Source organism: Plectropomus leopardus, chromosome 2, assembly GCF_026936395.1.
Source record: "Plectropomus leopardus strain MGB_pleo_1.0 chromosome 2, ASM2693639v1, whole genome shotgun sequence".
NCBI lineage: Eukaryota > Metazoa > Chordata > Actinopteri > Perciformes > Serranidae > Plectropomus > Plectropomus leopardus.
Genome location: NC_142177.1, coordinates 5569473 through 5584011, shown reverse-complemented (window position 1 = coordinate 5584011; position 14539 = coordinate 5569473). Strand labels below are relative to the sequence as shown.

Below are 14539 nucleotides of genomic sequence, written 5' to 3'. Positions count from 1 at the left end.
CTAATGCCCTGTTTTCACAGGTGAGAAAAGACACCAAATCCCACAGGAAGTCTTAATTATGCCACCTAGAAAAGGGACCAACCTTGAAGCTTGGCAGGTGTGCCAGATACCAAGTCACAGGCTCAGATTGAGCAGTACGTCAGGCCTGAGAATGCTACATTACCTGTTCACAGTTTCCTGAACAAAGGCGGGGTATAATAATAAAAGATGGTGAGTGACAGTTTTCTCCTCACACCTCTGAAGAGTTTCATAAAGTTTAATCCCACCTGACAGGGCTCCCATGGTGACCGACACGGCACTTTTTGTGATTATTGGAAATAACAATGTACTGTCTTAGGCCACGTTTAGATGTGAACGGCCATACTAAAATCAGAAAAGTCTTTCCTTTGCGGGTTTAAAAACATCTGCATTTAGATGATAACATTGTGAAAACAATCCTCGGGTACACAGATCTGCAAAAACAACCGAAAATGCTGTAGTATGCCAGTAGTTGGCAGAGTAAGTTTGCAATGACACACCACAGAAGAACACCACACGCTTGTGCAAAGTGCATTTAACTTTCAAATTTACATCTACATTTTTCTGCACCATTTGTTTTGTCCATCTTTACTTGCTCTTCTTTGTCCTTCTTTTTTTTACTATGGCTTCAATTTTATATGTTCGTAGGAACATTTTGAGCAGCCTCTAAACAAACCTGTTATCGAAACTTTTTTTGTATCCTTGGTGACTTATTTTCTTCAATTTATTCAAAAATATTTATATAAAGTAAAAGAAGCATTAAAATCCCATATGAAAAGGTGCATCTAGTGTGTCAGGTGTAGTAATACATTTCGGAATCAAATTTGAGTCCAGGTTTATTCACAGTAACCCACATTAACTTTTTTAACATCATGTAAATGTACTCAGTGATTCACAGTATCTGGACAATTTGGCTGCTATTTTCTAGTGTGGTGAGGAAAAGGGGGGAGTGACAGATGCAATAACATGCCTTTGAAAGACAAGATGGACAGACAACACTGGGTCCTCAGTGTTTCTGAGAGACGATCTTGGTTTCACTGGAGGCGAGGCACTGACAGAGCCTGTAACCCGACTCAGGAGGCTGTTCCACAGGTGAAACCCCTGCCCAAAGAGGGAACACCACGCTCTCAACACAGCGTATCCCTCTTTCTGCAGATGCTAAAAGAGAGCGGGGCTTCCATGCCAGAAATCCCAAACACCCCGGGCCCCGTGGGTTTACTGCCATTCCCATGCCAGGGGAAGAGAAACGAGTAGGAGAGGGAAGTCAGACAGAACTGCAGCAGGAAACCAAGCATTCAGAAATGAGTTGGACTATATTTAGATGCCACTCTGTCACCTTCAGTTTCCCCTGCCCACAATAATCCCCTGGAGATGCAGCAGAGCCTTGTTACCTGCTAACATTCCTGCAGCTGCACATATATCCTTTGGCCCGATGTTGGAGAATCAGGAGCACTGATACTCTTCTATCAGACATTAGGACCACCCAACGTGCTGCAGATACACTTTACAACCTTGCAGCCATATGGCAGGAGAATCAAGCAGAGCAAGGTGCCAAGTGGCTATATTCTATACCACTAAATACAATGAGTCGATTCATCGGCCATCATAAAGAAAGGACTGTGAGCGTTTAACAACCACGAGAAGGAGAGAATAAAACAGATATTCTATCGGTGCTGGGTGGGAGGCTCAGACAGCGATAATGGCTGGCTGACACAGCGATAAGATGACACCGTGACCATGATTTTATTTGCAGAGGGAAGCTGGCACCATCGGAGACGGACACGAGATTACTGCTGGATTCAGGGGCAATGTGCTGAAAGGTGCCAACATACTCATCCTTTTTTTTGGAGGAATATCACACGTCTGTCCCACACATTCACCTGACGAAGAGAGGGGTGAGAATAGGAGCAGTGCTGCCGTCTATAATACTGATGCTGACAGATTTAACAGTTTAGGTAATTTGCAAAGCTTTATGGGAATTCATTTGTGCCACATTCAAATGCATTAATAACATTGCTTTCAGTTATTATTGTGTGTAAAAGAAATGTCTTACAAGTTGTAAGAAATTAGAAGATTAAGAAAAATATTTATTTTAAATCTAGGTAAATGTTTGGAGAGGAATATATATTTATAATTATCATAATTAGTTATACTTTTCAAGCATCTTTTAAGGTCACTTCCTTGTTGTTTTTACTTTGCCATTTTTTTTGTTTTGTTTTGTTTGTTTCATAGAAGGTTTTTGTTTGTTCATTTTTTAGTTAGTTCATTTTGTTTGTTTTGTGTTATAACTTTCAGGTAATTTTCTTGTACTTTTTACTAATTTCTTGCTTATTTTTGGGTCAGTTCTTCTTAAGTTGCTCATTGCCTACTTCCCATGTTTTTGAAAGAAATCGAGCCAATTTTTTAAGGTTTCTGAGGGTTGACCTCTATACTGGATGACCAAAAACATAGATGGGGAATTCATGTCAACACTGCATGAAACTCACACTGAATATGTTTACATGCACAGAATAATCTACTTCTTGCTCTTATTCCAAAAAAGACAATACTCCTACAAAACTGTTTACAAGTAGAATAAAAAAGAATATTCCATTTACACTCCCGTTTACAAGCAGCTGTGCATACTCTGATTAACAAGTCCAAATGTGTTGTTTATTACCAACAGCTGGAGCCGCTTGTCATTTTGCTTCTTTGCATCAAATAGGATGTTTTCATAATTTCCTACCGGTTGTGGAATATTGTCATATTGGAAATAACAGGGGAATATATGTTAGGAATATATAATACTGTCCCCATAAAGGTATTGAATTCCTATGGTGTTGTGCTTTAAATGTGACCAAACACTAAGTGCACTGTTGTTTTCCTTCTCAAGGGGTCACCGTCATATGAACCAACAATGAACCAATTGGTGCGGAAATAAAATGCAATCACGGTCCTATCAGTCATCCACAAAATAGGGGACATAGTTTATGTCACAGGCTGATGGCTAATCGATACCTGTCAACCTGAGACTGTTGGAAATATAGGTGTTTAATGATTACCTCTGACTACATAATTATCCATTCCACGAGTTTGGATGAGGATCCTGCTACATTTCATTTTGTCACAACTGCTGCGTGATTTTGATTGAAATGCAAGGAAGAGTACAATAACAGTTTGAGATTTATAATTTTGTGCTCAGAATCTTGTGTAGTCAAGGAGATGAATACATTTTAAGGTTTCAATTGTCAAAACAAAATCATACTTTGCATGTCTATTTCACAAAATGCTTGTAGGAGAGAGATGAGCAAGGCACAGCTTGCAGACAAACCCCCACCGGCTGTCTTACTTGCAAAAATGATACACTTATAGTGACGTAATGGAAACTAGACCTTCAACAGCAGGACTTTGTCTGCAAGATTCCAATTATGACATGACCAGCATCAAATTCTTTGAAAAAACATCCCCTTAAAAATTATTTTCTGGACTAATACACTTCTTAACAAGTAAAGTTAAAAGTTTGTGAACCATTGTTCCATATAATCCTGTAGATTAATTATGTTATTAACTTATCATATGATTTATGGACATGACTTTGATCATATGGTTGACCTCAATATTGCTTGTTGTGTTTACATGCGTGTTTGTTTTCATTAGAATGTCACCAATATTTTAGCCAACATGATGCCAGAATAAACAGCAGGGTTTATCTGATCATTATAAGCAGAGTTTCCCACACATTTATTTATTTGTGGCAGCCCACCACGATTAAAAACGTCTGACACCACGTGTTGATTTAATATTTTTGGAGCTAGACTGTTTGGTTTGGAGCGTTTGGTTATTCTTTGCACCTCTCCGAGTGCATAGCGCACTCTGGGCACAGACGGAGCAGCAGAACAGCAGTCACAGTGAAAGTGAAACTCAACTGTTCATTGTGCTGAGTCTAAAAATGTGCTTTCACTCCCCTCAGCAGCTGCTCCTCTTATACATCCAACTGATCAGCTTTGGCGGATCTACAAATTGTTATTCGCCCCACTATTCAAACTCCTACAAAACAGAACTCATGACCAGCTCTGCCTGCACTGTACTAACCCTATGAAACCTCGAGCAACATAACTTTACTTGTGCTACTTTTCAGACACCTTTCACAAGTATTTAGCCCTTTGAACACTGAGCTTACCAGTCTGATTTCTTTCAAAAACATGGGGAAAAAAGGCAATGAGCAACTTGGTAAGATATGTTCCACTAATTGCAAGAAATTAGTAGATTTAGCTTTTTGTATTAAAAAAAAAGCTATGGAGAAACTATATTTATAATTATAATTTAATTCAATTACATATTTAAAATTATGTTACACAATTATACACATTTTAAAGCACTTTTCAGCAAGTCTTGTTTGGATGTTTACCTTCTTTTTCTTTTATTCTTTTTTTAAAATTAGTTTTTAGATAATTTTTTTGTACTTTATACTGATTTCTTGCTAATTTTTGGGTCATTTCTCCTGTTGCTATGTGCCTTCTTCCACTGTTGTTGAAACAAATCGAGGCAGGTTTCAAAGGGTTAAGGGACCTGCAAAAACATTCAAATTAAGAGAGGGGACACAGAATAAGTTAAAAAAAAAGGGACACACAAGTTAAAAAAGGCACCTTTGCTGACTACTCCTGTGCATATTTCATTGTCTAGTTCAAATAAAAGTTGAATGCTCTTTGGAAAGGGTGTACTTGCATTATTGTGCTATTATATTATTATTCATAAAATAATGTCTCAAAATGACAATATTATTGTGATGGGCCTAGTATCACAGTGATTTATGGATAAAATGTGACACAAATTCCACTCCAATAAGTTTTGGGAGCTGCTGTTACAAACACACACGTCAGCACACATTAAGAAGAAGGGATCACGATTCTTAAGTCATGTGCACCACAGTGAAGGATTAACGCTGCTTCTGGAACACTGGGCTCAGACCCGACCTCACACCGCTACCTTCCTTTGCTTCACTATGCACGGTCTTCTCTGCACCCACTCAACTGAATTTCAGATGTTTCACACAGTTAGGGATGGCTTCCAGCCAACCAGGACCTAACAATGAAGTGACACTCCTGACAGCTGGATCGCAGCAGAGTGCAAGTTGTGCCGAACCAAGCTGCGTTTGCACTTAAACCGCCGTCACCACCCTGCCGACTGTGTTCAATGGTTAACCACGGTGCTACAAATGACTGCTGTGTGCCTGCTGAGGGAGAAGAGAGTTTTACACTAAATATAACCTGGCTTAGCTGCTGTGGAGAGAAGCTGAGGTCTGGGACATGGCCAGAGTAATAGTGGTTTTCAATGCTTTGTCAGTCATTACTGCGCTGCTGTGGGGATATATGGACTCAGACCTCGCAAACAGTAATTAGAGACATCAGCAGCAGTGCCAGACCACTGGGGCGGCGGTTTCATGGCTTCTGTCTGTGGTTCGACAATACTGCAATATTGCTGTTAGAGAGACGGTGTGCCAATGTGCTTGAGGTATCCTGCAAATTAGGCAGCGGCTAAACAGGAAGCGATCAGTGACCATCACCATGAACAAATATACAAGTCACAAAGAATTTATTTCAGCAAAAAAGTGGCCTGGATGCAAATGTGCCACAGAAACCGCTTTAGAGTTTTAAATTCAAGCCAGACTGTATATAAAGATGGACGACGTGTCACCACTTCCTCCCGCTGTACAAAAATGAAGCCAAACTATTCCACAAACAACTGCTGCTGTTTTGCGTTGATGACATAATTGGGAGACAAAGCCTGTAGTGATCTTGGTGGTGGTGGAGTTCCGGCCCATTCACCCGTCAGACCAATCACAAGACGCACCATTGATCCCAAGCACAACGATTGCCACACACAGCTGTCAATCATGACGTCAAACCCACTTTTTAGGAAATAACCAATTAAAGCCAAACTTATTTAAAAAAAACCATTCTGATTCCTTAAAAATGTATGGAATTTTTACTTTGTTTTTTTTTTTGTTTGGCACATGTCCAAAGCTCCCAGGAAGTGCGCCAGGCGTTGATGTAAATTTTACATTGTGGCTAGAAAACCTGCTAGCAATGCCACCAGTTTTGGACCAAGCCATTGTAATGGAGGATGCGTAAACTATGTAAAACAGAAGGAAACAGTACAAGCAAAATTGCAGATTACACTGATTACCTGCAACCTTTTATTCTGTTATTACTGATATTTTCTGATATATATACAGTATATAAAAAAATTGCATGATGTAACAATTAATGAATTCTCTGTGGAATATGACACACACACACTCATATCATCACGGCTCACACTTCAGGTCAAGGCTAGTTTTGGTTCCAGATGGGAACCACCTTTTTGGGTTCCAAACCAAATGATTATTGGTCCAAATGCTCAAAACAGTTTCACAAAGGTTCTGAAACCCGGCCGAAATCAGTTCATGTCGGTGGAAAAGGGGTATGAGTAACTCATAGGAATGAACAGGGCCTCGTGTTTAACAGTGTATCCTGTTCTCTTAATACATCCATAATTTAGACGGTCAATATTGAGTAAACACTCGGCTCCAGCCTCAAAACTGCATCCAGTCACAGCCAATCAGGCCAGCGCAGATAACAGCATCAGATTATTCTAACCGCTAATGTGCACCTCTGGAGCGCAGAGAAGAAAGTGACCACTGGAATGTATTATGTGAACAACAGCAATAACAGTTTAAACATTTACTCATAGAAGTGACAGGGCGAGCTCAGAGATGAACTGATAGCAACTGCCTCACTGTATACACACACACACTCTTAAGCTGCTTTCTAGCTCACATTTTCACATTTAATCCTCATCTGTTGTTATTCGTGGGCATTAAAAGGCAAAGAGTCGTAGCTCCTGCATAACAACGGCGGACACATACCAGAATGCCTGGTGTTTAACCCCAAAGGGGAGTTTCTAACCCTCCATAGTGCCACCCACACACACACACTCACACCCGATATAGACTAAAGACTTTGCTGAGGAGTAAAAATAGGAGCCTGCTGTTAGCCCCTCTTCGCAGGAGGCCGTGCAGATGAGAAATATGTGGAATAATGAGGAGCCAGAGCTGCTTCCTTTTACTGCCACCTGCCCCGGCAGCAGTGAGGCAGCGCTGACCCACATTCTGGTGTCGTTTGTGTTGGTTTGGCCTTCAGAGGGTGGAGGCAGGGGTGTGTGTGTGTGTGCGCTGTAATCCTTATGATGTTATGGTATTTAAAGTCCTTTGTACCGACAGACCATAATTCCATTGCTGTAGATGTCAAAGCAGCCGTTTCAAATTTCATTAACAACACGCGAGAGAAGGTGAGAGGTGTTACTTCTCGCACGGTCTTTATGTGGCAAGATGAGGCTCCGCACTCGGCTGTAGATTACGTCTGCGAGGCTTTTCAAAGCGAAAATTTACAATCGCAGGGATTCTTGACCCCATGCCTTTGTTTATTCTCAACCAGTGTTTACCTGCTCTCAGTTTATCTAAGCAGGCTGAAAAAATCTTGTTTAAAGATCTTTAAAATGTCACTACAGGCTTCCATAACTCTCTGCACTTTGAATCTAACAAGTTGATCTTACTTAAAAACATCTAGGAAAATGACTGCCTTGAAAAAGGTAAGTGAATAAAACTATTAACCCTTAGAGCCTGCTTTAATATTACACACACATTTGTATCGCTCTGTGTACAAAATGCACTTTAAAAAATAAGGTTTTAAAAATATTTAAGTTATTTTTTTCAGACAACATCAGTCCTAATCATATAATATCAAATATTCATTATTTTTCATAATTTAAACCCTTTAAATGCCAGGTTTTTGTCATGATGCCACTATGTTTTTAGATGGAAAAAAAAATACAAAATTCTAAGTTGTAGATTGTTACTTTTTGATTATCACCTGGCATATGTCAGTGATTTGCAGCAACACTGACTTTTATATATATATATATATATATATATATATATATATATATATATATATATATTTATTTATCTTTTTTGTAGTGTCAATTAATCACACTCGTACTGCTCTCCACACAAAATGCGCTTTTCAAATTCAGGCTATAAAAAATATTATACATTAATATGATTTTCTACTTTTTTCTTTCTACTAGTTTATTTTTTTTAAACAACATCAGTCCTTATCATAAAAATAATATCTAATATTTAGAATTTCTATCCCTTAAATGCCAGATTGTCATGATGCCAATATGTTTTTAGATATATGAATTTAAAAAAATAACAAAAATGTTCAATAAACTACATGCAAAGTTTAAAAAAAATGGATGATCACAGCCTGGGATATGTCAATGATTAGCAGCAATATTGTTGCTGTGCACCTAGTGGAAATAGCATGTATTTTCTCCATATGCCAAACATTGTTTAAAAAAATGAATTAATTAAAAAAAATGATAGTCATCAAGTGGAAAATAGTCAAAATGACAAATTCCAAGGCAAAAGTCCAGAATGACACCCAGAAATAATACAATGCATGTTTTTATGCTTTGATGGCTGTGGGATCAAAAATTGCAGAGTGAATGGGTTTCAATGGAGCATATTTTGCACTTAACAGTATGAATGTAACAATTTTGTTTACGCTGTTTATTTTAGACTTATTGTGAGAGCTGAGCTGGAAATTCAAAAACTAAACAAAAATACACAATCTTGCCAAAATTTATGCCATATGCATAAAAACAGTCAAAATTATCCAACAAAAACGAAGACTGAAAAGCACGTAAAATGCCTAATCCCTAAGGGTTCATCTTAAATTATAATAACAGCCAGATGTTAATTTTACATATAATTTTGTTGTATTTATTGTATTTATTAGTAATTTTGTGACGTTGTTAAAAAAAAAAGAATGTGAAATTACCTTGTTCTTTCAAAGTGCAACTTCAGTAAAGCTAATCTGACTTAACTTCGTCATGACAAAAAGGATTTTGCTAGTGATTAGCTTCAGATATCTGCAAGTTCTGTTTTGCTAGAACTTGTTTAAAAATATACAAAATATACAAATAACATATACAGAAATATACATATACATATATATAAAAATATACAAATAACAACTTAAAAAATCTGTAAATACAACTAAATTTCAAGTTAACTCAAGGATTAGATATAAAGTAAACATAACTTAAAGTTATATCTTCTTACCCTTTTCAAGGCAATCTGTTTCCTACATTTTATGGAGTAAAATCATGTTGTTAAATTCACAGTGTGTAAAGCATGAACAGTGCCTTGCTTCACTTGCCTGCAGACTGTAGTTAAATGATGTTTTGTAGTGAATGAGGATGAAGTTTATAAAACAGCGCAGCCATAAGCATGGATTTAGATTGGGATCTTCTTAATGCATGGACTCAAATATGTCATGGAGGGAATGCGGGCCAGCAGCAGTAATGTTACACTCTTTACAAAACAAGGCGTAGCAAAACTTCCCTCCAGAGCGCTGCTTTGTCCATTCATGAACTGCACTGTTTTCTGTACCTCACAGTGTGACAAAAAACCATGAATCTAAAAAACTGCACGTATAAATCAAGCGACCTTTAATGGATTTACGCCACAAAAGCGCTTGCATGACTTACGAGTGTCACGGAGAGGCGATGCTCTCACACCATCCTTTCACATGTTAATTCAGTATTTCACTTCAGTGATGGGCAGCTTGAAAAAAAAATATGGGCTGATTTGGCGGCACTACATTTAAACAGAATTAAATCAAGAAGGATTGCTTTACTGCTGTACACAAAGAAGAACCGAGGTCATTTATGTAAACACCAACATGGCTCCACACAACTTACACAACTGCCTGAAGTTTAAAATGTGCAAGATTATAAATATCGCACCAACAAAATGAATAGGTCCTTTACAAAATGTTGCTGTGTTGCAAAAAAAATGCTAAAACAACAACCAGTTGATTAGGCTAATTGAGTCATTGACAGAAATACATTTTGATCATCAATTAACCATTTAGACCTTTTTTTTAAGCAAACCTGCCGAGCATGAGCTGGCTTCAGCTTCTAAAATGTACCCAGCTGGCCATCAACGACATAAGACATTGATATTTGGTTGAAATAAGGTTGTAACTTCAAGTGACCAAAATCCAATTTCAAGACTACGCCACCGTCAACGTTACCAGAGTAACTGCAGAATGAGCAGTGCTATTCTCCGCCAGGGATGGGCGAAAAAAATCTATAAAAAATCGAACCACAAGTTGCAAGAAATTAGTAGATTAGAAAATTGTTTTAAAAATATGTTTGTAATGATCATAATCACATATTTAATATTATATTATGTTCCAAGTTACAATTCTTAAGCACTTTTTACGGGTCCTTGGCATTTTTTACCTTTATTTATTTAATTTAAAAAAAAATATTTTTTAGTCTTTTTAGTTTTTTATTTTATTTTATATGTTATTATTAAAAGTTAATTTTTAAATTATTCTTTTTCTATTATATTATTTATTCTTCTTTCATTACCCATTGCTTTCTTCTAATGTTTTTGACAGAAATCAGGTTTGGTCAGTTTAAAAAAAAAAAGATTCTGATTGTGTCCCCCAAACAGTGAACGATACAATCCAATGTCTCTATTAAACTCTTCACTTTACAACCAGCCCACATTATTCATAAACTTTGTGTTGAAGTCACTTTGAGTGTGTGTGTTAGCTGAAACTCGCAGATTCTCAACAGTCCCCGCTCGACCATTTGATATGATACCTCTCTCGGGGAGCTGCTGGCGACAGCAGTCTTGTCTCAACTAACCTTAAAATGTCAACTGATTATCTACGGCGGATTCCTTTACTCCCTCTCGCCATTCTACCAAACACTCACTTCTCATCTGACATTGATTACATTCATTTGAAGTGATGCAGACTTCTACATTTTGCTCACTCAGCTCGCGAGCCCAGAAAACGTGATAAGCCCGAACAAAGTCTACTTCCAAGGTTTATCCCTCAGAGACTCTACAAACTCTAATCTGATAGAAACGTGTATCAGTAGATGCATTTTTTTTTACCTTCTGGATACTCTGAGACTCCACAGAGGGTGTTCTTTCTGTCATAAAAGCCAAAGCAAAGCAATTAGGCCCCATGATTTACTCTACCTGCTTTAATAGGGACGTGAGGGCCTCCCAGATGGAGGTCAGGGTTCTGAACCTCGCGCCTCAGCTACTGAGTTAATCAGTTTGGAACATGTGGTTAGCTCCACACTGGGAGAAACATTCAGCTTTATGACTGCAATTTAAGTTTTTCTTCACACTGCGACATGCTGCAATAATGATCAATAATTATAAACAGGGGGGACTGATAATTAACACATTCCTTCCCTCAGACTCACATTAAAAATCTGCACATCGGATGCTGTGTACCACTAAAGCTGCTGCCTCAGAGGCAAACAGCTCAAGCAAAAAAAACAAAAAACTTAACACATCATGATGCATCAGGGGAAGTGCAGCTGGCCTCGCCAAGGTAAGGACTTACACGGCCCTCTCAAAAAGCAATTAAGGGAGAGAGAGTCATAATATTGAATGGAGAGGAGGGGGTGCATTCCTCGGAGAGAGGCAGCAGCAGCAGACTGTGAAATTCATATTGACTGGAGGGGCAAACACACGCAGGTAAAGCGGGAGAGCCGAGCCTTTTTCCACTTTGCCTGTCAGCCGCAGAATCGTCGGCTGCTTTCAGATACATTTTAAGGCGAGTTCAGCCATCCAAAGATGTGCCTACACAAAAGCAGAGTCCGAAAATCCTATAGAGTAAAACACAATTTACGCTCAAGACAACACAGTGTTTGTGCAAATGATATTTGGAAAATGAAAAAAAAAAAAACTGCTGAGCTGTGGATGTGCGTGCACTGATGTGGTAAATCCTACTTGATTAAAGCAGGAAAAACGCCTTCGACAATGAACTGTGCCAGTCCACTTAATTAAGTCAACTTGTACTAGAGGGGAGCGCTGGGAAATGGAAAGCAAAGCAAACAGAGGCGCTGCTGCTGCCGCCGCCGCCACTCACTCCCTCCGCTTCTCTCTGGATGCTAATCAAAGGCTTGATCTCTGGGCAGGACAGACCTCGGGGACGTCGCTCTGCTCGGCTGATCCTGGCAATTTGCTCTTGATAATACCCTTTCTCTCACTCTGCAACCCTAAGAACCCGCCACCTAATCTGCACAGCTGCCGGAACACACAAACACGGCCCCCTAAAGTCCGCCTCACAGGGGAATAATCACATAATGGCCGTAGAGTTATTACACGCTGCTTATTATCCCGATTCTCTTTGTGCCTCCAATTTAGGGATTCCACAGTAAAGATGATGGAAGATTAAGTCAGGGTTCATAAACTTTTTACCAAAATATTTCCATGACTTTTAGGCAAATCTAAAGACTCAAACATTCTCTGAAACGACTATTGATATTTGTTGTCGGTTCTTTTTTCTTTAACAGATAATAGCTTTTTTTAATATTATTTAAAAAACTACTGGATTGAAAATGAGTGGAACTGAATATCTGAATATAACTTAGGGACTGTTCATTATTTATGAGGGGAGGGAGTGGTGCAAAAAGAGGGAGGCATGTCAAAAACAAAACATTTTAAGCTCTGGGGAGGGAGTTTTGGCCTTAGAGGTGGGACATACAGCTTTAAATGACTGTTTTGTATTTAATTTACTACTTATTTTTCGAGAAAATGTGCCTTTCAAACCCACATACTTCACTGAAAAACTGTGTCCTGTTTTTCCTTTTTCCTTCAGTGATTTTTAAAGAAAATTTTTGTTGTATGTTTTATTTAAAAAATGTTGGCATATTTTACACTTAAATTTTTAAATTTTGCCTTTTTTTTCTTTCAGGCCCAAGGGTTGGAAGGCACTTTTTTGGAAGGCACTTTTCTTTAAAAATCACCAAAAATGACATTATTTATCACTGCCACCGTAAAAACAGAACTAGGATTTTCAAATTTCCGACAGTCCTTGAACATGGACTGAACACCACACCTCATGCGTTATTATGCAGGTTTGTGACAAAAATTCAGTGACTTTTCCAAAACTTTGAGATTATATTAAGTTTTCCAGAGCTTTTCAAGCCTGGAAACTGCTATTTGTAAATTCCATGACTTTTCCAGTTTTTTCGTGACTGTAAGAAACCCTGTTAACTAACACAATAATCATGCATGTTGTTTCAAAATACACTCAATATGTGCATGTGTTCAGCCATTGTTTGCATTAATTGTTTGTACACAACAAGCCAGGGGAAGCATCTGGTGGTTATTACAACGCCTGGAGGTCTGAGGCGGGGGCAGCCAATCAGAACAGCATGATTTGTTTGCCGTCTGCTGTGCGGTGCAACATGACAGTCTGGTGATGCTCTAAGTTCCTCCTCTGCAAAAACCCCTCAGCACTTGTCAAAGCCACAATCGTTGCGATTACACAACTGTCAAGCCAAGTCACACAAGGAGGAAAGACATGGCAGACCAAAGCACTGGAAGAGTCAGAACAGTGAAAAGTTGAGATGCAGGGGGGATGAGGTTCCTACCTTTGAAGGAGATGAAGACTCGGGGTGCAGCCATCGGGTCATTGCTCACCGGGTTCCCGAGAGCGAAAGCGGACAGTGCCAAGAGGGCGTGGACCGTCCACAGACCGTCCAGCTGCATGGTCGACCAAGCTCCAGCAGCAGTTTTCAAAAAAAAATCTCTGCAAGGACAAAAACAAACACGTGAGAAAGAAAGATGCTTTCTCAACTCTACACTGCTCAAAAAAAGATCTGCCACAATCTTTTATTAATTTATGTGACATGTCATATCAATGGCTCCCAGGGGCTCTGCAACCCTGAGTTTTGGCAATGCAGCACTGAGGTGTGGGGATGACACCCAGACCTCTGGGAGCGTCACCAAACTGATTAGTCCTGATGGAGAGGAGCCAGAGCCTTTAGAGATGTGTACACACTTCCATTTGGGAAGAATTAGGTTTGTGTTTTGTGTGTGTGTGTGTGTGTGTGTGTGTGTTTGTGTGTGTGTGTGTGTGTGTGTGTGTGTGTGTGCCCGTGTGACAAACTGATGGAAAGATCCCGCTGACTCGAGTGAGAGAAGCTTTTCTTCTGCTTCTCTCCACGCACCCAAAACACATTCCTACGTCATGACACCTCATATGTGCGCTGCTCTGTAATTACAGCTTCACCTAATGCCAGGTTGTACCACATCCCCACGTTTACTGAAGAAATACATAAAACAGGCTGTGATGGGTGCAATCTAAAACACAATATTAAAGGGAAACTTTGGTCATTTTGAACGTGGACGCTATTTTCCCATATTTTTGTGTCAAAGTGATTAAAGGAAACAACAATATTTGACCCTGGTCCAGTATTAAGAGAGAACAACGCAGCCAGAAGTAGCAAAACAGGCTGCAATGAAATCCTTTGGGGCAATCGTGCACCATCAATTTATGTTTGTTAAAAGTAGACTCGGGTAGTGTGTAATATTTCATACCTCCATACCCTCTGAAATTTCACCAGGGTATGTGTGCAGCACTAACGAGGCTTAATTAGCTCGTTGATT

At 39.1% G+C, this 14539-nt stretch overlaps 1 protein-coding gene across 4 annotated transcripts in view; it reads right to left on the bottom strand.

Moving 5' to 3' along the window:
* LOC121952348 (semaphorin-3F-like) overlaps nucleotides 1-14539 on the bottom strand; it is a 94728-nt gene that overhangs the window by 75443 nt on the left and 4746 nt on the right. For all 4 annotated transcript variants that reach the window (XM_042498978.2, XM_088083334.1, XM_042498996.2 and 1 more), the window contains exon 2: nucleotides 13522-13679. In XM_042498978.2, the coding sequence (XP_042354912.1) occupies nucleotides 13522-13639 (118 nt within the window). In that variant the 5' untranslated portion in view covers nucleotides 13640-13679. The remainder of the gene's footprint in view (nucleotides 1-13521; nucleotides 13680-14539) is intronic.